Source organism: Humulus lupulus, chromosome X (genome assembly GCF_963169125.1).
Source record: "Humulus lupulus chromosome X, drHumLupu1.1, whole genome shotgun sequence".
In the NCBI taxonomy this organism is placed as follows: Eukaryota; Viridiplantae; Streptophyta; class Magnoliopsida; order Rosales; family Cannabaceae; genus Humulus; species Humulus lupulus.
This window is the reverse complement of record NC_084802.1, coordinates 189,925,613-189,951,281: the sequence shown is the minus strand read 5'-3', so window position 1 is coordinate 189,951,281 and position 25,669 is coordinate 189,925,613. Positions and strand designations below refer to the sequence as shown.

The 25,669-nt window shown below is 38.4% G+C and overlaps 1 protein-coding gene across 4 annotated transcripts; it reads right to left on the bottom strand.

The window, feature by feature from the left end:
• Window positions 1-22,314: 22,314 nt before the first annotated feature.
• On the bottom strand, window positions 22,315-24,777 carry LOC133803719 (B3 domain-containing protein REM16-like). Of its 4 annotated transcripts, none has more exons than XM_062241832.1 (5): window positions 24,699-24,777; window positions 24,387-24,509; window positions 23,341-24,010; window positions 22,937-23,127; window positions 22,315-22,785 (listed from the first exon to the last, which is right to left on the bottom strand). In XM_062241832.1, exons 2-5 carry the CDS (start codon window positions 24,495-24,497, stop codon window positions 22,444-22,446), a joined length of 1,314 nt encoding a protein of 437 aa, XP_062097816.1. In that variant the 5' UTR covers window positions 24,498-24,509; window positions 24,699-24,777; the 3' UTR covers window positions 22,315-22,443. The 4 variants fall into 4 exon arrangements, with proteins under 4 accessions (XP_062097816.1, XP_062097813.1, XP_062097815.1 ...); XM_062241829.1 differs by having other exon boundaries at window positions 24,387-24,525; window positions 24,699-24,767; XM_062241831.1 differs by having other exon boundaries at window positions 24,387-24,517; window positions 24,699-24,755.
• Window positions 24,778-25,669: the final 892 nt, after the last annotated feature.

Sequence of the window (25,669 nt, the reverse complement as noted above, 5' to 3'; positions counted from 1 at the left end):
TTCAAAGTATTGCTTAACAAATCCAAACATTTAACGTCCTGATCTATTATGCAAGTTTTAGCAGTAATAGAAAAAACATGAAGACTATGAGCTTTGTGATCCAAGGTGTTGAGACCATTTTGAGAGCTACCCTTGCCAATCATCCCCTAGGTGATTGAATCCTGTATAAGGTGAAAGACAGAGGTGTAGCAGTGGTTAATGTACTAACAGAAATGATGTTATATTGAAAGGATGGACCATATAAAACATCTTGCAAAGTAATACTTGAAGTGAGTTGAATATTACCACATTGATGCACATGTACATAATGAAACATCGAGCAGAATGAGTTTTGTGGGGGGAATATCACATAATGAAAGAAACAATTTGATATTTGTACATATATGACGAGTAGCCCGAGTCTACAATCCAAGACGCAAGATTGGTATTGTGTGAGTTAATAAAAGTAGACAAGATAACCTAAATCAGGTGGTGTGTGCGGGTTCAGTATTGGAGGAGCTCAAATTTTGGTTGGCAAGAAGAGCAAGCAATTGCACATATTGAGATGAATTCATTACGATAGAAATGTAGTGCCATCATGAGTAGTGGATGAGGTACCTTCAGTAGCATTGAGTTAATTGACTGAGGTGTTTGGAGTGTGTTGAGGCTTGTTGTAATCAGGGGGTAGCCATGTAACTTGTAGCATCTTTCTTCTGTATGACCAAGTATGTTACCGTGGGTGCAGAATGGTCTGTTTCTGCAATGGGGATTGAAAGATTTGTTCTTGAAAGTGTCGGAACGAGATGATGGTAGATTATCACAGAAATATCAAAGCTAAAACAATGAAACAGTAAGATTAATCATCTCAACAGCCAGCTTTTTCATTGAAATACCATGAATTCGAGAGCTTGGTTCTCTCCAAATACAGTTTACTTATAGACAAATTCCACACCCCCTCAATACTAACCAAACACTATTTATTCTAATGCTCATGGGCTCCACCATATCTCCTACACACCCAACAATACCCCTCTCTAACTAACTCTGCTCGTTCCCTGCTGACCTGGCATTCTTTTTGCTTCTACCCCTCCTGGCATATACGCAAGTCAGTGGTGGCCTAACATTACCCCAGGCCCAAAGACACACCTTGTCCTCAAGGTGGAAGCTTGGAAACTGCTGCTGAATCGTTGTGAAGTTCTCCCACGTGGACTCGAACTCAGGCAGGTGCAGCCACTTCATCAACACCTAAGGTTGTTCTTTATGTGTCCCTGGTCTCGTATCCAAAATAGCTTCAGGTTCTAGGAGCCACTCCAACTCTGCTGTCAAGTGCTTGGGAAGATTGGTGGCTGTTTGGTGATAACCCAAAGCTGGTCTAAGCATAGATACATGAAAAACAGAATGTATCTTTGCATCAGTAGGTAGCTGTAACTTGTAGGCAGTCGCTCCTATCTTTGACATAATCTGAAATGGGCCAAAAAACAGAGGTCCCAACTTCTGATTCTTACGTCCTGCCAATGTTCGCTGCCTATATGGCTTGAGTTTCACATAAACTCTATCCCCAACCATATACTCGATGTCCCTCCTTTTCTTGTCCGCTTGATGCTTCATCTTTTGTTGGGCACAGTGTAAGTTCATTTTCAGTAAGTCCAAAATCTCATCACGAGCCTACAAATTTTGTTCCACAACAGAGACAATTGTATGGTTACCTTCAAACCGAATGAGTGATGGTGGATCCCTGTGATACAATGCTTTGAAAGGAGTCATTCCAGCCGAGGAATGATAAGAAGGATTGTACCAATACTCTACCCATGCTAACCATTTTACCCATTGGGAAGGTTTAGAACTCACGAAGCATCGAAGGTACGTTTCTACTATAAATGGAGCTGAGAAATTTGGCAAGGCCATAACTGGGACTTCGCACTTAGACTTCTTCAACGTTAGGAATGCTTCTTGTGCCTCCTTGCTCCAACTAAAGGCATCCTTCTTTAATTGGTCTGTTAACGGACATGCCAGCTGCCCATAACCTCTAACAAACTATCGATAATAGCCAGTAAGGCCGAGAAACCCCCGTAGTTCCTTAATAGTTTTCGGTACTAGCCATTGTGACATTGCTGCCAATTTGAGTGGGTTGGCTGAAACCCCTTCCGCTGAGGCAATGTGGCCCAAGTATTCAAGCTTTGATTGAGCAAATAAACATTTCTTCTTATTTGCATATAACTAATGATGGCTGAGGAGATTTAGGACCAATTCTAAGTGTTGTAAGTGTTGCTCCAGCGATGCGCTATAAATGAGGATGTCATAAAAAAAAAACTAGCACAAATTTTCTCAAAAACCCACGAAATATGTTGTTCATCAAGGCTTGGAAAGTGGCTGGTTCGTTGGTAAGACCAAATGGCATCACCAAAAATACGTAGTGCCCTTTGTGTGTTCGGAAAGCCATTTTTTCTACATCCTTTGCTGCCACCCTTATCTGGTGGTACCTAGATTTAAGGTCCAATTTAGAAAAGACTTGTGCCCCGTAGAGTTCATCAAGTAGCTCATCGATAACCGGAATGGGAAATTTATCAGCAACGGTCTCTCTGTTGAAGGCTCTATAGTCCATGAAAAATCGCCAACTTCCATCTTTTTTCTTCACCAAGAGCATCGGGCTCGAAAAAGGAATTGTGCTTGGCTGCCCTATTCCTGCTTGCAATATTTCTGCTAGTAACTTCTCGATCTCATCCTTTTGTATTTGTGCGTACCAATAGGGTCGAACAGAAATTGGACTTGCCCCTTCCTTCAACGTGATCTGATGTTTTTGGGATCGCTTTGGAGGCAATCTTATCGACATGTGAAAAACCGAGTCATGCTTCTGTAACAATTCCTCCAATTCTGGTAACCCCTGTGTCTAGATGCTGTCTTGATTGGCTGCAAAAGCTCCAAACTGAATCCAATAACCTAGTCCTTCCTGTTGGATTGAATATATCAAAGCTTTCAAGGAAATTTGAGATTTGCACAAACTGGGATCTCCTTGTAGTGTAATCCAAGACCCACCTACTTCAAATTTCATCACCATTGTCCGCCAATTTACCTACATATATCCCAACGTTCCCAACCATTGAATGCCCTAAATTGCATTGGCACCCCCAATTCTAATGGTAAGAAATCTGTAACCACACGTAAGGATCCCAAATCCAATTCAACGTTAGCACAAATGCCCTCTGTGTGGACTCTGGCTCCAGTGCCCAATAACACTCTGTAGGCTGTGGTTGCTGTAATGGGACATTGACTGCCTCCACCAATTCCTTAGAAATAAAATTATGGGCTGCCCCACTATCGATGAGCACTGTCACTGGGTGCTTAGCTATGGTGCCTGATATCTTCATTGTGTGAGCCGATGATATCCCTACTAAGGATTTTAGTGACAAGATCGCCAACTGCTCGTCTGGTACTGTCTCTTCACTGGAATCAGGGCTTGGTGGGGGGATTCTTGATTTTCCGACCCCTCGATGTCATCGGCGACCAGCATCACGTGTAGAGCTTTCTGCTCACAAACGTGTCCCCTATGAAATTTTTTATCACATTTGAAACAGACCTCTATATTCTTCTTGTCTTGGTATTCCGCTTCAGTTAGTCTTCTCATCATTAGTGTGGTCGTGTGGGTTCCTGTTGTGTTCCCCGTATTCCTTGTCGGTAGCCCAAAGCTGCCTGAAAATGCCATGTTTGAACTCTTCGACAAAGAGGACAGAGGCATGTATCGTGGTATGGACAATGGGCTGGGAGTAGCCCTAACGGTACCTCCTTTCTGATGAAAGCCCAATCCTATCAAATGTTGACCCTCCTCAATTCTTTGGGTCGTTTCCATTATGTGGGCCAGGCTCGTTGGTTGCAACACATGCAGTGGCCCCTTGATCTCCTCCTTCAGACCTTTGATGAAGCTACTCTCAAGTATGTGCTCGGGAACTCCGACCACCCTAGACGCCAGAGCTTCCCACTAAATCCAATATGCCCACACCGTCGTCTCGTGCTTGGCCGATAATAGCTCCTCCGTCGCGGATCCCACCGTAATAGCTCGGAATCGCATCAACAACAGATGCTTCAACGTAGCCTAGGACGTGATTAGCCACCTTGAATGTTCCCACTGAAACCAAGTCAGGGCATCCCCTTCTAGCCCGATAATAGCTGCCTCCAGCATATGAGCCTTCGTGAGACGATTCAGCAGAAAGTATCGTTCCACCCGAAAAATCCAGCCATTGGGGTTCTCTCCTAAAAACAATGGCAGCTCCATCCGCGGCGGTCTGAAGTCCTGTCCCCCTTGCGACTCCATCGGAGGTAACGGAGAACTCATCGACGTCACCGGAGGTGGGCGGGTTGTCGCCGAAGCACCCATCGGTATCTGAGACGAGGAGCTATCGCCATCTATTGCCTTACAATGTCGATCATCCACTTCACTTGTTCCTCCAACTCCCGTGCGATTTGAAGCTTGCAGAAGGCGAGTAATGTGTCCAATAAGGTAATCAACCTTCTCCAAACCTGGAATTCTCTGTGCATCTGCTCTAAGTGAGTCCAATTCTTGTGGAAATTGCTACACCTCTGCTCGAATCTCAGACATCTCCCTCCGAAGCTCCGTTTGTACCTCCTCCAACTTTTCCTCCATCATCTCCACTTGAGCATTGCCCTTAGGTCCCATGGTAGATCTATGCTCGGATACCACTATAGTAGATTATCACAAAAATATCAAAGCTAAAACAATGAAACAATAAGACTAATCAACTCAACAACCAGCCTTTTCATTGAAATATCAAGAATTCGAGAGCTTGGTTCTCTCCAAATACAGTATACTTTTAGACAAATTCCACACCCCCTCAATACTAACCAAACACTATTTATTCTAATGCTCATGGGCTCTACCGTATCCCCTACACACCCAACAATACCCCTCTCTAATTAACTCTGCTCATTCCCTGCTGACCTAGCATTCTTTTTGCTTCTACCCCTCCTGGCATATACGTAAGTCAATGGTGGCCTAACAGATGGTTGTTGCATAGAGCTGTTCTTGTGAATTTGCTCCCCCTTGATGGCAAAAGCCATCGGCTGAGATGAGTCCATGGAGGTGATAATGGCGCCCACCTTTCTTTGGTTCTCTTCTTGAGAAACCAGGAAAAAAACTTTGTTTAAAGGAGGAAGGGGGTCCATTAGAAGTATGTTACCTCGGACTTGGAATAGGAGTCTTGGAGTCCCATGAGGAAGGATAATGCATATTCCATGTTGTAATCTTATAGGGCCTTAACTCCACCGCAGGTACATTTGTTACAAGAGTAGGAGGGTCTGTAATTAGAGAGCTCATCCCAAAAACACTCACAGAGTGAAGATCTTGCTTGAGATTCATCAGAGCACACCAAAGGCTGAAGATGTGAGGACCATTCCGCTGTTGAAATTGGACCTTGAGATAATTCCATATCTCTAAAGTTATTTCAGAATATATGAGACTGGCTTAAATTTCCATAAAAACATAATTTAATATCCAAGAAATCGCATTATTATTATTTCGAATCCATGCATTATACAGTAAGGAATCAAGCGAAGAGGGTTTAGGGATGGATCTATCAAGGAATCCAATTTTATTTTTCACCAAGATGGCAAGGATCATAGCACGGCTCCAAAAAGCGTAGTTGCTGCCTGTGAGAGGTTGAGAAACCGAAATGTTGCCTAGATTATCTTAAAGGAGAATGCAATAAGGATCAGTTTGATCCTCAAGAATGGTTCTTGAAGTAGTTGCAGAAGCCGGTGTCATAGCAGCTGGGTGTTGAGGATGGGAATCGACACTTTCTGGTGGAGTAGTTTCCATTGATGGGCAGGGAAGAAGAACGCAGCTCAGAATCTGGTGCAGACGAAACTCAGACGAGGAAGAAAACAGAGAAAATGGTGCAGACGAAACTCAGAATCAAAGGAAAAATTTTATTTTCCTCTCTGATACCATATTACACAAATGAAAATGAAGATTAGAATTTGTATTATCTGAATGAAATGAGATTACAAGGGGGCTGACATATATCTAGCCAAAGATATGACCAGGAAACCTAACTAATTACTGGTAATAGGCGATAACAAGAAGGAATATACATACCTCTGCCAAGATGGGAGTGTAAGCACTGTGTGTGAAAGTTTAATCTTATTGGCAATTCCAAAGAGTGATCTAAAGCTTGTGGCTGTCTTCCTTACTGCCAAGGATTCTGCCGGGTGCTGCCAAGCTCACTCAAACTGCAAGGTTTTATTTGACATGAATACATTGTTGCATATACAAAATAAAGACAATAATGGCATCATCCAAAGAACAAGACTTTAAGGTAAAATGAATAGAAACCAATGACAAATATATTACATAAAATCTAAAAGACCCACTTAGTGATTGCTAATGAGCTACTAATATTCTTACCCCAATGGGGGGTTTAACAGCTAATAGAAGAAGGCTTATTGCAAAGCGTTCAAAGCTACTAAACTGCTAAAGATTCAAACTGAGCTATCTTCAACCCCGAATACAATTTAGTTAAAATAAAGAAGAGCCTATAAGAACAAAGCTAAGAATATAAACAAAACAAAATGTAAATGGACCTGTTGAGTAGAAACGTTAGTTGGGAAACCATAGATGATGCATAAGACCATCTCCCAAGGGCGTCTTCTTGCTTCGCCAAGCACCACAACCAATCTCACTGTTGTGTTGCGTAATAGGACACCATGGATTCATTGTGAATTTCCATCATTTCCATTATAAAAAAAACTTGAAGATTATGAAAACCAGAAATAATAAACAAATCTTTTGCAAATATATGACTGACCAGATATAGGTCTGGCTTTTGCAACAAGGGTAGAAACCAATAGATAGCAAGTGAAGAACCCTTAGCTAATTTCTCCATTGTCATTAATGAACGGCATTAATGAAGCCTCTTCAAAATAGATTATGCTAACAAAACAAACATGGCCTACGGTACAAAATACCCACCAACAAAATTCTATACAAAATTTCAAAAATGGAAATGAAGGAAACCTGTGTGGCCTAAAGCAAAAGTGGCAGCGTTTAGTTGAGCTTTAGTCTTCACAGCACAACAAGTAGAAGAGGATTATCCTGCTGCTGCTTGGATATCTCTGTGTTAGACAAGACATCTAATCTAACTATGTAGTGGTTTCTTATATCACTTGTCTTGTCTTGTCCTGTCTTGCTTCTTGCTTGGCTCCTCAGTCTTGGTACCCTGCAACAAGTTATGCAAGGATATCAAATTCACAGTTACGTCCTGGACAAAAGGTTATATCATATTTTATTTTCATCTGTTTTCTACAGAATTCAGGCAATCCTCTCCTGGACAAAAGGTTGAACAGTTTGGAATTACAGGCGCAGAAGAGCTATTGAGCAATTGATACCAAATAGCCTGTGGTTGTGAGAATTACCCATTTGTCAGAAAAGCAAAGCATGAGAGAATACAAGGCTGAATCATGACTGGTTTAAAAAGAATATACACTCCTTGCTGCATCTGTCAGATTATCAAATTTAGATTTTCCTAGCATATACGTAAAACACATATTACAACTAAATGTCAGAGACACATTAGAGTATTTAAGTTCTTTTCTTTTAGTTCCAGTTAATCCCACGTTATTAGAGTGATCAAATCAGCATTATAATTAAATAGCAGAGTCATTCTTGAATGTGTCTCAGAACATATACATATACATCTATATATACACACACGACACACACACATGCACACAGAGAGAAGAAAATTTAAGGAATCCTACCATTTTGGAGTCTTAATACATCTATATATATACAAAGTTAAAAGAATAGTTTGGTGATGATAACTTGAATATGATTTAAAACTATACAAAATTATGCCAAAACCATTTTGGAGAGTGTTATCAAGGAAGAAAATATCGGGAATATATTCGATATCAATGGAAATTTCAAGAAAATTCACAATTAACACATATATTTCTCTAAAATATATAAAATCTTGATAAAGTTTGTAGAAATACAATAATATTTAATAATTACAACCATATATATATAATATAATAATGAATTTTTATATACAAATAAAACCCAACAAATAAAAATTATATACAAATAAGAAAACATTTCTCAATGCTGAAGAAAAAAAAAGAAACGTAAATAATGAAAAATGGAATCATAATATATAATATATGATTCCATAAAATAAGCAGAGATATTACAAATATCTCTACGGCATAAAAATCTGATCTCTATCACGTAATTTTTTTTCTTTTGTAATTCAAAACATGTAAAACTATATATCCACAAATATCGACACTATTATTGGAATATTTCGGCGATTATCGGCAAGTGTACTGAAAACTTATATTATCGAAATTTCATCGATATTTTGCCAGCTTATCGATGACACATAAGAAGATTTAATTTATTAACTGAAAAACTATCGTAGCCCTCATTTTTCCGACTAATCTTCGATATGTTGGCCGACATTATACACATACACACACTAAGAGAAACCCATTTTTGAGCTACACATTATATACAGTCAAGCATTACTAGATATGCAGAACCACTTCCAAATATGAATTAAGAAGGAGAAGCCATTGGAACTATCACATTATGTACAGTCAAGCATTACTAGATGCCCAAAAAGAAAAAGAAAAACACTCACATCCCCAAGTACAAAGAAAAAGTGCAAACTCTTCTCAAGCACATTGGGTCTCGTTTCACTCAATTAAAAATAGAGAAACACTAGAACATATAACTTTTGTGAAAATAAATACTAGCCCATATAATGCAACTCAAAGTCATAAATGATATCAAATCAAATAAATACTTCCCTCTGCAATAAGACTTCATTGAGGAGTTTTATCAAGCCGGTGGTAGGTATTCTTAAATAGAACTATATTTTCAATAATTTTAACATTATATAAATTCAAAACTAATGACAGTAGCTTTACAACTATAGTGAGAGATTTGCAAAATAAATTTTATGATATTTACAGTAGCATATCAAAATCAAAGAAGATAAGATGAGAGTTTCAAAAGAAGGAAGATTACCACATGAGATAGTCAGCCAATGGGGATGCTCAGCCGGAGGAGATGGTCAGTGTCGAAGGCAATGAAAGGAGATTGAAGCAAATATGAGATAGAGAGGGCCTGTGTAGTGGTTAATACAATCCAAAGACTAAAATAATACAATACAATTTTTTTATGTATTCCATAATACATAATGCATTGCATTAAATGAGAAATTTGAGGCTTTATGCTTTCTAGTACCCTTAATTCAAAAAAAAAATATGTCAACCTTAATAATCATTGAAAAATGCCTTTCTCAAAACATTAGACGAAACTGCCCCTCCCATAAACAGCGACCCCTCCTCTCTCTCAAACTCTCTTTCTACCACAATGACACCACCACGTCCCTACGACGGTAAATCACCATCTCAATGATGTCAACGTCATTGACGCCGCCACCTCTCATCACCATTAAAGCACCATCTCTTTTCAATGTTTTAATGATTCAAAATCAAATCTAAAACTTAAACCTCCAACAATATTTACTAGAAACACTAATTTAAAAGTTTTGAATACATGTGTACGATTTATTGGTTTTTTCCTTACATTCCATTTTTTTCATATATGAAAATCTGCATAATTTTGAATAAAATGGTGCTCCCATGAAAACATGAATTTTGAGGCAAGCGATGCTCCAATGAAAACTTGATTTTTTTGAGGTAAAAAACAATGCACCTGCGACGCTCCATCGTTGGAGCGTCGCAGGAGCATCGTTTTTTTTACTTAAAAAAAATCAGTTTCCATGGTAGCATCGTTGGAGCATAGTTTTTTGCCTCAAAATATCAAGTTTCTATAGGAGCATAGTTTTTTGCCTCAAAAAATCAAGTTTCTATAGGAGCATCGTTTTTTGCCTTAAAAATAAAATAAAATACAATTTTCACAAGAGCATCGTTTAAACATCGCTGAAACATAGTTTTTTGCTTAGAAAATCAAATTCTCATAGGAGCATCGCAGGAGCATCATTTGCCTCAAACATCATGTTTTCATGGGAGTATCACTAGTGCCTTTTTTTTTTGTTCAAAAAAATAAAAATTAAAAAGCAAGCAAAACTAATAAATCATACATAGATGTGTTCGAAACTTTTAAATTAGTATTTCTAATGAATATTCTTGGGGATTTAAGTTTAAGATTCAATTTTGAATTATTAACATAAAAAAAAAATAGATTAGCTCTTCAATGGTAATGGGAGGTAGTGGCGTGACAACGTCAATGGTGAGGACGACGTCAATAGCGAGGATGACGTCAATGTCAGTGGCAGCGTCAAGGAGGTCCTTTGCCATCGTGGGAGAGAGAGAGAGAGAGAGTGGGGCTATTAATAGGAGGGGCAGTTAGGTCAAATTTTTAGACAAAGGCATATTGTTCATATTTTAATTAAGTTGGCGTATTTTTTTAATAAGGCATACACTAAGATGCATGGAAGCTCAAATTTTCATATTAAAATTTAGTATTGTAATAATTAATACAATACAAAACATCCTCCAAACATTGTATTGCAACTATTTAATACAATACAAGAGGCTTATACGAAGTGTCAAACGCATCCTAAATTCATTGTCTTATCTCTCAAAAAATGACCAAGTTGCCAAAAAGAATCTTGGCTGATAGGACATTTGATTCAAAATATCTTATTAGAACATTTATTATTCTTTTCTGTCCCCATAGGTACGGAAGAGGGATTTGAACATTGTAGTTGAAACCAGATTTATCTTGTAATTCTAAGCTGAGATACACATAGTTTTTCGAAATGGCACCATTAATCCAACTTAAAATTAAGCATATAAGTAAATACAGTTAAAATAGAGCAGAGCAAGGGTGAATTATAGGAATTAAATACAGTTAATATAAAGTTGAGTTTATATACAGTTTGTATGTGGTGCTATCTTTTCACTAGCTAAAGTAATTTTCTTTTTGAATATAGCTTACAATACACATGCCTCTCAAATTTATTCAATATTGGCCAAAACAAAACAAAAACGACTAGAGAGCTTGCTTAAAAAGTATATCCAATATTTAATGGACAAAATATTGATTATATTTTGTTATACTAAACACTAACAACAATAAGTTCTTGTTCTAGAGAGAAAAATCATCTGAAGCTAAGTATTGACTACTTTCTCTTTTTTGAAAATAAACAAAGGTCACATGTCCATAAGTGATCTCCCCAAATTTATTAAAAATCCCCCCTTATAGGGGAGGAAAATTGTGGTAACAATCAAGATACAATAAAAATAAAGTAAAACAAAATAAAATAATCTTACAAAACTAAAACATAACTAGTACAAAAAATATCCATTCTCTACTAAGATCCAAGAAAAGATAAGTTCTCAAAACCTTTAGCTCGATAAACCCAAGTTGCTACCCAAAACTTTATTTTCTCCCAAAGCCCTTCTACTAACTCCTCTTTATCTTAAAAAATTCGATTATTCTACTCCAGCCACAGCCCAGAAAACAGCAAGGATAGCTGCTGCCCATAATGTATAAATCTTTTTTTCTTTTTTTAAAAAGAGACAGGTCAAAAGGCTGACCTCTACTCAAATAGTTGAAAACCTCACTTATGGCGGAGGAATACCGAGGTTACAAAGAGAACAAACTAAACGATCAAAAAACCCACAACAAATCCCACCCCCATAAATTAAATCCAGAAGTTGCCCCAATCTCTAATAAGGTCATAGAAGGCAACCCCCTCAAAACCTTTGTTTCTATACACCCAAGTCGCCACCCAAAATTTTATCTTATCCCAAATAGTCTCTACCGGATTGCTAACATCTTCGAAAAGTCTGTTATTTCTCTCAAGCCATAAGGCCCAAAAAGTTGCCAACACAGTAGTTTGCCAGAGGCGAGAAACTCGACTGCCGCCCCCTAACTTGGTGAGAAACAATTGAGAACAGTTAGATGGCATACACCAAAGAATACCAAACTCAGCTAAGACTTTACCCCACACTTCTCTTGAAAAATGACACTCCAAGAATAAATGACTAGTGGATTCCCCTGCCTGCTTACAACAAACGCACCAAGCAGGAGACAAACAATGGTAGGGTCTTCTTCTTTGCAAGTTGTCATGAACATTAATTTTATTGTTGAAAACTAACTCTCGAAGGAGAGACACTGTTCCACAAAGACTTTCCCCACTCCCGAACAGAACCCAGTTGAGCATAACTTAACCTCGAAAAGGCCAATTTGCAAGAGAATACTTCGTTAACGTCAGGTATCCAAGTCCTCCTATCTTCTAAAACTCCTGGAAGAGACACCCTCTCTAACATAAGTAATAACTGAGAGAGACTGGTGATCTCCCTATCGAACAGATTCCTTCTAAAGCGCAAATCCCATCCTTGAGTTTGGAGGCCCGCAACCCCACTTAAGACCACCAAGTCCCGTATCAAACAATTTCTGGACATTGTAATCAAAAATAAATCTGGGAACTGATTCTTTAAAGGAGCATCGTTAATCCAAATATCTTCCCAAAAGCGGATTCGATCCCCCTTCCCCACCTTGAAGCTTACCAACTGAAGATAATCCTCATAAAGAGCTGAAATATCTTTCCAAGGGCCACGAACAGACAGCCTCCCCCCTCTACCAGTGTCCCAAAAACCTCCATCCCCCCCATACCTCCTCATCACCACTCTATGCCACAAGGTGTTTTTTTCCATTGGAAAGCGCCACAACCACTTCATGAGGAAAGCCTTATTTCTTGCATCCAAATTGCCAATACCAAGGCCCCCGTGATCTCGAGATTTACAAACTTCTTTCCAAGAGACCAGATGATCCGACTTAGAATGATCCGCACCTTCCCAAAGAAAGTCCCGCATCAGCTTTTCCAACACATCTACCACCCCTTTAGGAATACGAAAAAGCGACAAATAATACACCGGGATAGAAGAAAGGACCGATTGGATAAGTGTCAATCTGCCTCCCCTAGAGAGGAAAGCACACTTCCACCTATCCAACCGCTTAGCATAACTTGAAACCACAGTCTCCCAAAATCCTTTGTTACGGGGAGAGTCCCCCAAAGAAAGACCCAAATACTTCATAGGCCACTGACCCACCTTGCACCCAATCTCTCAAAAATTGTATCAACAAATTTTCCTCTCAATCTATTAGAGTACTAATGAAATAATCTTATATAGGCTTATAATAAGACCGATCGACTTAAAGTCCTTCACCTTGCAACTATTAAGTTTTTTAGGCATAAGACAAATATAAGTCTCATTGGTAGTACCCTGAATAACCCCATCTCTTGCAAAACCCTTAAACATCTCATTCCCAATTGGATTGATACAACACCATAGTAAACCCATCTATTCCTGGAGATTTATCCCCTCACAATCAAAAACCGCTCTTTTGATCTCTTCCTCCTCAAAGGATCTTTCTAAGCGTAACACAAGAAAATCAAGTATATTTTCCATTCTATCCCTTCGATTCCAACGATTGGCCTCTATATTGACTTGTTCAAGTTGGAATAAAACTCAACAATCTCTATCACAATATCTTCTTCCCTAACTAGGATTGATCTATCCTCTCTCTCTCTCGATCCTAGATATAACATTTTTTGCTTAACGCGCACTTGAGAGACTATCGAAAATTCTTGTGTTGGCATCTCCTTCATTATCCCATTTACATTTTGATTTCATCCACAACCCTCTATCTTCCCCAAATAAAGTTGTTGCCATTCCTTCCTTATTCTCCCCCTTTCTTCCTGTAACTGCTAATTCCAATTACCATTTTAATCCATTCTATCAAGAGAGAACAATCATTTTTCTAGATGTTGTTTTATTACTTGTCCGGATCCATGCACCTTATTATTCCACTCTTTGACCTTGTCTTTGACTTGTTTCTAATTACTCATAAACTTGTACCCTGGCCAGCTCTTACCTACTGCCTTTGTCCACCACTTTCCAAATTCAGTTTTAAATATCAAATTGGAGTGGAGATTGACCCCACAAAGGAGGATTTGCGTCCAAAACAACTAGACTATGGCTCAATTTAGTCTAAACATGAAGTTCTTGTCTAACATATGGATAAATCTTAGTCCAAGTATTAGTCAGTAGAAATTTGTCCAGCCTGCAGCAAATGAGATGTTCTCTAAAATTAGACCACATGAAAAGGCCATTATTGAGTTTTGAGTCTTTCAATTTCAGCTCTCTTATTAGCTCATCAAAAAACCCCATAATCTGAGTATTAGAAGTACAGTTGAGTTTCTCTTCTACCTTCATGACCACATTGAAATTACCCCCCACACATCACTTCTCACCACAAATATAACTCAACCCAGCCACCTCATCCCAAAATTCAGCACTTTCATTGTTTGAGCTCAGTCCATACACCCCTGAAAACCACCATGGATCCTTTCCTTCAACTTGGATAAGAATCGAAATCATAAACTCTCCAACAAGAGAATCAAGAATTGTAATACTTCTTGTGTCCCAAGCCAATAAAGTTCTTCCTAACGTCTCAATAGAAGGTAGCAAAATCCTTGCATTGAACCATGACCTTATATTATCTATGAATATCCTATCAACCTTCCCCATTTTCACTTCCCGAAGAACAATCAGGTCTAGGTTAATCTTACATACTGTAGCTTTTGATGGCCCTCTTATCCGTGGACCCACTACCTCTCACATTTCATGATAACATTATCATTGATGTCTTCCTACTTTCCCTTTCTTTCCTTGCCCTATCTCATAATTAACATTAAAGTCCAGATTTTTCAGTTCTCTATTCTTCCTCCTTGATGCTGTTGGATAATTCATCTATCCTTCCTCTTGTGACTTGTGTGAAAACACCTTAATACCCAAGTGGTTCATGGACGTAACCAGGTGATCAAGATCTCTAGATTCAACACAACCTTTCACTTTTTCTTGGATAGTTTCCACCATTCTATCTTACTCAAAATCAATTTATTTTGTTGTTTTCTGATCTAAACCCACTTCACAATTGCTGGAATTAAGAACGTTGTCCTTCTCTTCCACAACCACTTCCTTCTGGTCACACCTTTCCACCCACATTCCTCCTATATCCACCATAATATTTTCTACATCCTCCCCAGCAAACAACTTGTGACAATCAAATCCCGTGATCCGCAGGAGGAAAGACCGGGTAAAAGTTGTGCAATCCCACATCGCCTGGGGAAGGTCAACTATGATGATTCTAAGACTGTGCAGGTATGGGACTACACAGTTGAAGATGACTTAAATGGATTGATGGATAATACCTATACCAACAAGATGTATCTTCTTTTTGCTAGTCCATCACTTGAGAACTCCAAAGTTCAGCGTGCTTGACCTAGAGTAGTCTCATGATGGGTGACCTCCTGGGAAGTTTTCCCAAGAAGTGTGCGAGTAAGGACAAAGCACACTATAAAGACTCGTGTTGGTTTGCAGGGTCAGTCGTCATTCCAGGAAGCAACCATAGTGACGTGGAGCGTTACACAACTCCTCGTCCTCTTCTTCAGAACTACAACTATCTGCGCCATCCACATAGTTTGATACCTAGAATTCTTCCTCTCCTACTTTCCTACTAATTTTACTGTCGTCCATCCCGTCTAGCATTATTGAACTGATTGTAAGGTTGTGTTTCTTCTTTCTTATGTATACTTTAATACCTTGATCATGCTTGCACTGCTGTTCTTCTTCGCTTTGTTGGAAAAATACCGAAGCCCTATTCCTTTTAACGTTTACTTCATAATTAGCCCAGAAATTAATCACTGCTTCTTAAATTGGCCTCGACACTTGGGAGAAACACTCTTCAATTTTCCTTCAAAAAAAGCCCTTATTATTCCCACTGGGTCTATTATTTTCACAATCTCCCTTGATGTGTTACGGCTGGATTTAAGTCCACTCTTCTTGGGCTTTAACTTGTTTGTGCCCTTCTAATATGTTCAAATATCCCACTCTTTTGTTATAATAATGGACTTGTTGTTTAATTCCCAAATATCCCTAATGGGGCGGTCCAAATAAGAGTTTAATTCCACGTTTGGTATATTGCATCTATGATCACTATCGCCTCGTAATCGTGTTCTCTCACATATTCTAACTAAGCCTCTATCCTTTGTTAAGGTCATCATGAATACCTTGTGTTCTATTCTAATACCGGTAATGGTTACCAAAGTCACCAATAACGGAAACGTGTTTTCGTCCATAACTAATGGGGTTATGGAGTTTGGTCATGGTGCACACTCAACCTATTCTTTCCATAGCCAGGAGAGCCATGGAATCTCCTAAAATGCATGCTCTACGCTCTCTCAAAAAGAGGAGAGAAGAGGCTTTTTTCCGTTTTTAGAAAATTATTTCTAGAAACTTCATGCAATTGGTTCAATTTTTTACACTCATAAATAAATATGATTAAGCATCAAAAGCATGCCTCTACTTCAAGATTCCACTGCATAGTGGCAAGAGGTCTAGCAAGGTCCATGTAGCTAAATCTTCAGAGCTTCCTAATCAAATTAAAGGATGATGCAAGTAAAACATTTGCTTCTAGAGGTAATTTAATTAAGAACCTCTAGGGATGTCAATTTTCTCCAAGGTAGCACCCACCTCGAGGGCGAAGATTCCCCGCCTAAACAAAAAACGAGAGGGACCGGGGATCATTTTCCATCCCTGAATGTTAAACGGGGCGAGGATGGGGATAGCACTCCTCGCCCCAATGGGGCCCCATTTAATTATTTATTTATTTATTTTACATGTTTATTTGTGTTTTTGTAGCATATCAGTAATTAAAGATTATAATTTTTTTGGACAATATTTAGTACTTTGAATTATTAACATAGTGTAATAGATTAATTTTTGTGTAATCTACCTTTTTTATAATTTTTTTATAAAGATAAATGGCTCCCCATGGGGATTCCCGCCCCACCCCTGACGTGGAATATGCGGGGAAGGGAGCAAGGATTAAAAATGGTAAATGAGGAAACTCAATTAAATTGCGGAAACTCAAGGCGCTTTTGTGGAAGGTAGGCAGATTTTGGAACAGTTTTGATCGCAAACGAGGCAGTGGAGGAATACAGGAGCAAAGGAAGAAAAGGTTGGGTGTTTAAAATAGATTTTACTAAAGCTTATGATTGTGTGGATTGGGGTTTCTTGGATTTAGTTTTGGAAAAGAAAGGGTTTGGTGAAGTATGGAGGAGGTGTATGAGTGGATGTCTGTCCTCCGCGTCTTTTTCTGTCTTTTTAAATGGGCGTCCAAGGGGAAAGTTCAAAGGTTCGAGGGGTCTTCGCCAGGGGGATTCCTTGTCCCCTTTCTTGTTTACTTTGGTAGCAAATGTTTTGGGCAAAATGATTGATAAGGCTAAAAGTGTCTCGGCTTTTAGAGGTTTTACAGTGGGAAAGGATAGAGTCAACGTCAGTCATCTTCAGTTTGCAGATGATACAATTTTCTTTGCTAACGATGAGGAGTCCTTGGTTGTGCTTCTGGATATCCTTAAGGTCTTCAGCATTGTGTCTAGTTTATCTATCAATTTGCATAAATGTCAGTTGTTGGGGATTAATATGCAGAAGGAGTTGGTAGATCGGCAAGCTAGTGAGATTGGGTGTGAAGTGGGCCAGTGGCCAATACAGTAGTTGGGCCTTCCTTTGGGTGCTTCTCCTCGTTCCAAAGGGTTTTGGGAGCCTGTTATCTCTAAATGTGCTAAACGGTTGGATTCCTGGAAGAGTGCTTTTCTGTCTAGAGGTGGTGGGTTGACTCTTATTCAATATGTTTTGTCTTCATTTCCAGTGTATTACTTGTCGCTTATTCGTATCCCTAAGAATGTGGTGGAGGTTATTGAGAAATTGATGCGTGACTTTTTGTGGGAAGGTGTGGATAAGTCAGGGGCCGATCACTTGGTTTCTTGGCACGAAGTCTGTAAATCCCATAGTCACGGTGGTTTGGGGATTGGGAATTTGGTGTTGAGGAACAAGGCTTTTCTCATGAAGTGGTTGTGGCGGTTTCCCTTGGAAAGCATGTCTTTGTGGCATAGGGTGGTCAAAAGCAGGTATGGTGATGATGGTGGACTGGGATACAGATTGTGGGGGAAGATTGTCTGCTCGTGGTCCTTGAAGAGACATCACAACTTTGTATGAGGATTATAGGCGCTTGGTCTATTTTAAAGTGGGAAGGGGCGACAGGATCCGTTTTTGGGATGATATCTGGATAGGTGATTGCTCCATAAAGTGGAAATTCCCTTATTTATTTAGGGTGTCCGAGGCCGTGAATTTTTTGATCAAGGACATAGTAGTTGTGGAGGATGTTAGTAGCTCGGGTGGCCTATGTTGGGACTTGAGATTTAGAAGGAATTTATTTGATAGGGAGGTTCCTGGCTTGATTGAGTTGTTACATTTGCTTAAGGTTGTGGATCTTCCGACTATTTTGAAGGACAAGAGGATTTGGACTCTAGACAGTAGTGGTGTTTTCAACTGCAAGACTGCCTTTCATAGTTTGACCTATGCTCATTTAGGTCCAGAGTTGTCTTGGGCTAAGAGGTTATGGAAGAGTGTTGTTCCTTCGAAAGTTAAAGTGTTTGGGTGGTTGTTATTCTTGGATAAGTTAAGTGTCCATGGAAATTTGCAGAGAAGAAGATCTTTTCATTACTTGTCGCCAAATTGGTGTGTTTGCTGTAAAAACAAGAGTGAGTCAGTGGGTCATTTATTTCTAGAGTGTTCTTTCTCCAGGGCTCTGTGGGGTAAAGTGTTAAACGAGTTTGGAGTCTCTTGGTGTATGCCTTCCTCTTGTTCGCAATTGTTCCTGTGTCAGTTAGAGGGAGGAAAGAGGATGGCGCGTTAGAGGGAGGAAAGAGGATGGCGCGTTTATGGCAGAGTACCGTGTTGGCCACGTTTTGGGTTATTTGGTTGGAGAGAAATAGTAGGATCTTTGAAGAGTCCTCTTGTTCTGTCGACTCTCTTTGGGATAAAATCAGATTCTGGGTTGCTACGTGGGTGTATAGATCGAAAGGTTTTGAGGGTGTTTTCTTTTTGGACCTGTGTAGGGAGTGGGTGTATTTGTGGTCGTAATTTTTCTGGGTCAGCACTCTTCCAGAGCATGGTTTCTTTCTTTCCCTTTGTTACCACGGTATTCCTCCACTATAAGTGAGGGTTCTCAATGTTATTGAAGGAGATCTCGTTTGACCTCTGTCTCTTTTTTCAAAAAAAAAAATGGTAAATGAGGATTGGGAAGGGGAAACACTCCCGCCAATGCCCAACCCCGTTTACTTCCCTAAGAACCTCTCATTAATTTGAAGGCTTGGACAATAAAGATGATATACAAATGTCTTACAACTTTTTAGCCAACTCAGTCTTGGGCTTAGAAATTCTACTTATTGAGAATATCGTTGACATTTTCTCTCCATACATATACTTTATTTAACTTCTCATATCAAACATAAGATGCTCACCATTTCAGATGCTTAATTTGTCATTTTGTGGTTTGTGTTTCAATGCAAGGATGTATTTGGTAGTGAACTTTGATGTTTTGGTTAAAATGGGCTTCAACGAGTTGTTCACTGGCAACCTCCTAAAGAGGCACTACTGGGGTTCTATTTCTTTCTCATGATGTTGATTACACTTTCAACAATGAGAAGTAGTGCTTCATGGGGTTGTTTCACTACAAGGCATATATTAATGGTTGAAAACTGATAAAGTGGGTCATTTATTGAATCAAATAACCAAAATCCTAGCAGGCTTTTTACTATTTTTGATGCTGGTGTGGCATGTGGGCTTTATAAATCCTTTTGCAGATTTTATTAACGGTTGAAAAACTAATAAAGAGAAGCAAAATGTTATGCTCCAATAAAGAATCAAACATACCAATAATAAGGTTTGAGAGGCCAACTCTCGACAAATTTCTAACACCAACATTTAGCAACACTTATAAAAAGCAGGGGTGGACAGTATCCAAACTAATCTATTTACTAAAAATTGGATATCCGAATACAATCAGATTCTATTGATTTAAAAATTTGGATATTAATTAAATTAGATCGGTTGGCAACGAATTGGACTGTCAAAATCAAATTACCAACCGATGCAATCCAATCTTAATATAATCTACATAAAAATATATATATCATAAATATAATAATATTTATTTTAGAAAAATTTTATTGGTTATCTTATGAAGTTATGATGTGCCCTTCCACTATATCTTAAAAAATCCTAAAGAGACGCATTTGATTTAGTCTGCCGCCTCCATCTCTCAACACTTGTCTTCCTTCTCTCATTTTCACCTGACAACTCTCAGAGCTCTCTGAAACTCGTCCCTTTCCTTCTCTCAATAATTTGTAATGTTGATGACTTTATGTTATATTGTTACTGAGTGAATGGTGATGTTTAATTTTTAATATAATTTTGTATGTTTTTAAGCTAATTTAAAAATCAGGTTCAAAATTAAAATAACCAAACCAATCCAATTACTAATTTGATTGGATTTTGAAGCTAAATTGGATTGGATTGGATAATGATTTCTGACATTCAACCTTTAATTGGATTGAATTAGCTAGGTACAAAAAGATTGGATTGGATGCCCACCCCTAACAATGTCCCTAATCTCCTCTCCTCGACAATGCAGTTTATTTGACCACAAGAAAAACACCTATACTACCTTAAATGTGTAACTCAATCACAAATGCTAGATTTCCATTGAGATTGTACATGTCAACCTAATCGGAACAATCGCATTAACTGTCCTTGTGCTTTAAAACTCTAGCAAGTACATGAAATTACTAGCACCTCTAATATACCATGCCACTATGATTGAAGACATAATCTCTTTTAGGGCAAAAATGCTAGTATTTCATCCTAGGAGAACAATTAAACAACTTCAACTTTCACTTTAAGCCCTTCAACGAAGAAACAACATATCACACAGTTTCACAATCCAATTGTAAGTCACACACTTCAACCATCCAATTGCAAGTCACACTTCAATTGCAGACATTTCTTTGTCAATTCTCATGACACTAGTAAGGTGAGCTATGCTCTAGAACCGAATTCTAAGGAAGAAACAAACATATTTGAATATTTCCAAAAGAAATTTATTCACTAACATTAGATAATGGCACCATTAACAGGTACTGCTTCTCCTCTTATTACAGTCTATTTTTCTTGCTCGAAAATGAATGAGAAGTCTAATATCAAACAGGTATAAACTATAGATCCAGAGAAGAAAAGGCAAACCTAGGTTAATACAATCTTCCTCTTGAGCAGCGACTGGAACTTTCCTCAGAGCTCCATCAGAAGAGATGGACGACAATCGGAAGAGATGGCCAGTACTGAGGAGACCGAAGAGAGGTTAGAGAGAGGGTAAAATATTACAATATTGTCTTATACACTTATTTTTAAGAATAAAATAATTCAGTTTGTATTTAATTAGAATTAGTGACTGTAATAATTAATACGATACATAGTTTTATCCAAACACGATGTTGTATTTATTTAAATACAATACAGACTCCTTAGACGGGGGTGCCAAGAGAAAATACAGACCTAAAAACTGGTTCATAAAATTGTAAAGTCACTTCATCTTGGAGGCAGTGATAGTTGAAGGAATTTTTGTAGAGATTCTAACAAGCAGGTACAATCTACATAAAACAGAAAACAAGAAACGAAAAATGTTATCCATTGTCAGATACCGTCGACTCTGTTACTTCCTATCTTGCCTCTCAATGTTTTAGCAGAACTCATTGAAGACTTTTATCAAACACATGACAGCCACTCTCAAATTCAATAAGAATTAACTTTAATATTTTATATATCCAAATCATTTTCAAGAAAGAGATTTGATAAATGAGTATTGTAAAATTCATAGAAAAGCTCATAACACTAGAAATCTAAAATAGAAAATACCAAACTTGACCCTTACGTAGAGGTTAAAGAAACTTACCACATATATTCATCCATGGAGATCGACTAGAAAAATACTCCAGAGAAAGTTGATCGGATCTTTGTCGATTGGAATGAGGCTGTGAGAGAGTTTCGTTGAGTGAGAGTGTAGAGAATATTAAGAGACTTAATAAAATATTACAATACACCCTAATACCATCTCTTTTTCAGTTATCAATAATGCAGGTTGTATTGTATTAAAATTTATGTATGATAAATTATACAATACAATATGTATCCCAAATATTGTATTGTAATAAAGTTAAACAATAAAAGGTGCATATACGGTCCACCAAACTTATCCTAAATTAAGGATTTAAATTGAAAACAGATTTATCTCCAGTTAAATTTTTGTACGTGGCAAAAACCTTGTTATCTGTCTCAATCAGATTATACTCTTCCTCTTCTGCTAGATCTTTAACCACATACTTACGAAAACATATCAAATAGTATTATGAAAACATTAAGTCTTTAACCACGTTAGCAAAGTACAATTGCTGGAAACCAAAGTCTGCCGGACATATCAAAAGCAACAAGTAGAAAAGTAACTTAAACACTCTAAACAATTGATTGCTTTTCATTCTTGATCAATTTCCTTTTGTTCTTTCTTGATATTGGAGAACTGATTGTAGTCAGAGGAGTAATCTCTTCGACAACCCGAAAAATTTTAACATCCAAGCAAAATGAGTTGTTCACAGGACTACCGGGCTGAAATACGCACACATCAAATTCTTCCAAGTTGTTGTCCACTGCAAAATGATTCCAACCAGAAGAAAGTGCCGCAGATTTGCGAAGCTGGTTGTAGTTAAACCTGGTACGCCATTCTTTCTCTCCAAATCGTAGAAATACATCTTGGTTTTCCAAAGAGATATATTTCATCACCCAGTCTGTAGGGAGTAACTGATCAAGCAAAGATAATGACAACCAACAGTAACGATTTAGAAGTTTCAATGTTTTAGCTTTAATTAAAACACAAAAAAGTCAAATGAAGACAGGCAATTCTAAATGATCTCATTAATGAACAAGGTCTATAAGGGAAGAACAATTTTACCACAAAGAATCTCTTGTACACATGTGAGGGTTTCATGACTACTATTAAGCCCTCACTGTTTGATTCTAAGATTTCAGAATGAGCCAACTTCAAGGCATAGTTTTTCTCATCTTCACTTACGGGCCTTCTATTTGATAAAAACTGCACACCATATGATGCTCCACTTCTTTTGGTAGGTGTATGTTCAGCCTCTAAATCATTGACAAATCAAATTAACGAGGTTAGCAGCATAATTCTGACAAAACCACAGGGCTTCTACAACAATCAGAGTTTTCGGTGTTTTTCAACCTACCTTCTCTTCCTTTACAATTCACAATCAAGAGAAAATTAGTCATTGTTTATTGATATCAAATGAGAGGAAATTAACATTGCAAAGGTATTTCTTCAAAAAGATCAGTACATACCAGAAACGTACAACAATTCCCCACTGCCAGGGGAAGACTCTTCGTTAATTGCATTGTGATTGCGTGTGGTTCTTATGGGGCGAAAAGAAGTAGCATTTATGCCAACCTGCTCATCAGTAGTCGGGGTGATGAATGGCTCTCCTGATGGTACCAGGCTGCCATCATTACTGCTGGATACTATGTGGCGATTAACAGATCTTCTGCGAACCACCTGATCGTTGGTCAGGGTGATGACTGGCTCTCCTGACTGTACCCACAGACCATCAAAATTCCTAGACTTTTCCACCGAAGTGCATTCAACATTCTCAAAAGAGCCATTGTTGGATTTATCTGAAGAAGCTCTCCTGGATTTTTTCTTAATCAAGCTACCCCCATGATCATCCTTTTTATGCCCACATCTCTTCACAAAATATGAAAATTCCTTCTCACACATATTTTGTCCGTTGAATATAAGAACCTCAAAATGTGACTTTCCACTATATTTAAAGATCAATAAATCATTCTCCACCAAACCATGATCATTCACAAACTCTTGCCAACCATGTTTAAAGTACAACGTGTCACCAGTGGTTGTTACTCCTACACTCCAAGTACCACCACCAGGACCTTTAAGGGTCACAAACTCTGGCAATTTATTTCTAAGACTACTAGAAAACTTTTTGGGGATGGCCTGCAATTTCAAGAACAATACCATTTAAACATAAGAGACAGATTTTCAGCAGATTCTACTTTTTAAAGCATAGGATTATCAGAATTCATTAGCCTGTTCAAGCTAATACAAGCACAAAATTGGGGGAAGGGTACTTCTGAAACTGTGGAACTAAAGGAAAAATTACAATAAAATCCAAATCATTTTATTACTGGTTTTGCAACGCTTGCGTAAGCTAAACCCTAAAAAGACGAGCAACCCAATTTCCCCAAAAACAAAAAATGAATAGATACTAGGGATTCATCCCAAAATGATTTTTTTTAACAAAATACATAATTATAAAGAAGGCTCTTTTAATAATTTATCTATAATTTATACATCAAAAAGAAAAACTGACCAGTTGCCGATCAAAACCAGTAGCCATAATCTGAGAAAAATGGAGATCTTGAAAATGAGTCCAGTAAATTTCTTCCGCCCATTTTGTGCACTCCATGCACGAATCCCCCATTTTTTAACAACCCTACAGATCTGAACAGCTTCAAATACAAATACCGAGTTGTAAAACTGAAACTAAACAGCTCTTGAAATCAAGTCAATAGCAAACCATCTACTCATGTAAACCGAAAAAAGAAGAAGAAGAAACCCTGCCAAAATACGATAATGAAAAGAAAATAATAGGCAGTAAGTGAATTTGGGGAAATTTTCAAACCTTACTAGAATTTGGTACCTGCTCCAAGTCGTAAGAATAATACCAAGATAAGAATGAGGTGTTCGTATTTTTTTTTTTTTATAAATTATATATGTGGACCAAAATGTGGTATTTATAATATTCGAAGCCCTTATTTAATTAAGGCCCAATCTCAACTCAAGTGAACTGGTTTACAAAGATTTGCAGAAATACCATTTATTAGTCATATGGGATTAAAAATGTGTGGAAGCCGAATTATCATTAATGATTACTAATTAGGGGATTTTTCAAAAATATGGCTTTTTAGCCATTAATGTGCAAAAATATGGGAGTTCAACTTTCTTTAATTTGTATGGGAAAATTTAATTAAGAAAACTTAGTTTATGGGAAAACTAATCCCATATTGGAAATCAAAATTAATCAAAACAAATAAGCAAAATGAGGGGTACTATAGTAATTAACATAGCCAAAACTCCTTCAGCCAAGTCCATCTTCTCTTTCATTTTGCCCTAGCCGCCTCACCATCTCCACCATAGCCAAAACTCCTCCACTCGGCTGCCTCACCATCTCCACAATCATCTCTGGCCACCCACCCTCACTACCTACCAAGAACACCCCAGCCACACCTCTGTGAAACCCAGTCACTCCTCCACTCGGCTGCCTCACCATCTCCACCATCATCTCCGACCACCCCCTTACCACCTGCCAAGAACACCCCAGGTGCACCTCCGTGAAACCTAGCCACCTTCACCACCTTAGGCGCGCACCTCCATGAAACTCAGCCAAGAACACCCCAGCCGCACCATCGACGAACACAAACTCAATTCGCGCATCTCTACGCGATTCCATTCGCGAGCCCCCAAATCCAAAACGACGAGGATAGGCTGAGGTGATGGATGTTCTAGTGGTGGTCGGAGGCGAGGAAGAAGGGTGGCGCTTGGGCTTTGTGCGATTTGTGGTGCTCGGATCTGTGCAAAACAACGGGGATGGCT

Bases quoted from the DNA above. Each gene is read 5' to 3' on its own strand.
- LOC133803719 (XM_062241832.1), bottom strand. From the start codon at position 24,497: ATGGGGGATTCGTGCATGGAGTGCACAAAATGGGCGGAAGAAATTTAC. The intron at 23,128-23,340 runs GTATGTACTGAT...TCAATGATTTAG, and splicing joins GGAATTGTTGTACGTTTCTG to AGGCTGAACATACACCTACC. The intron at 22,786-22,936 runs GTAAAATTGTTC...TTGCTTGATCAG, and splicing joins TGTACAAGAGATTCTTTGTG to TTACTCCCTACAGACTGGGT.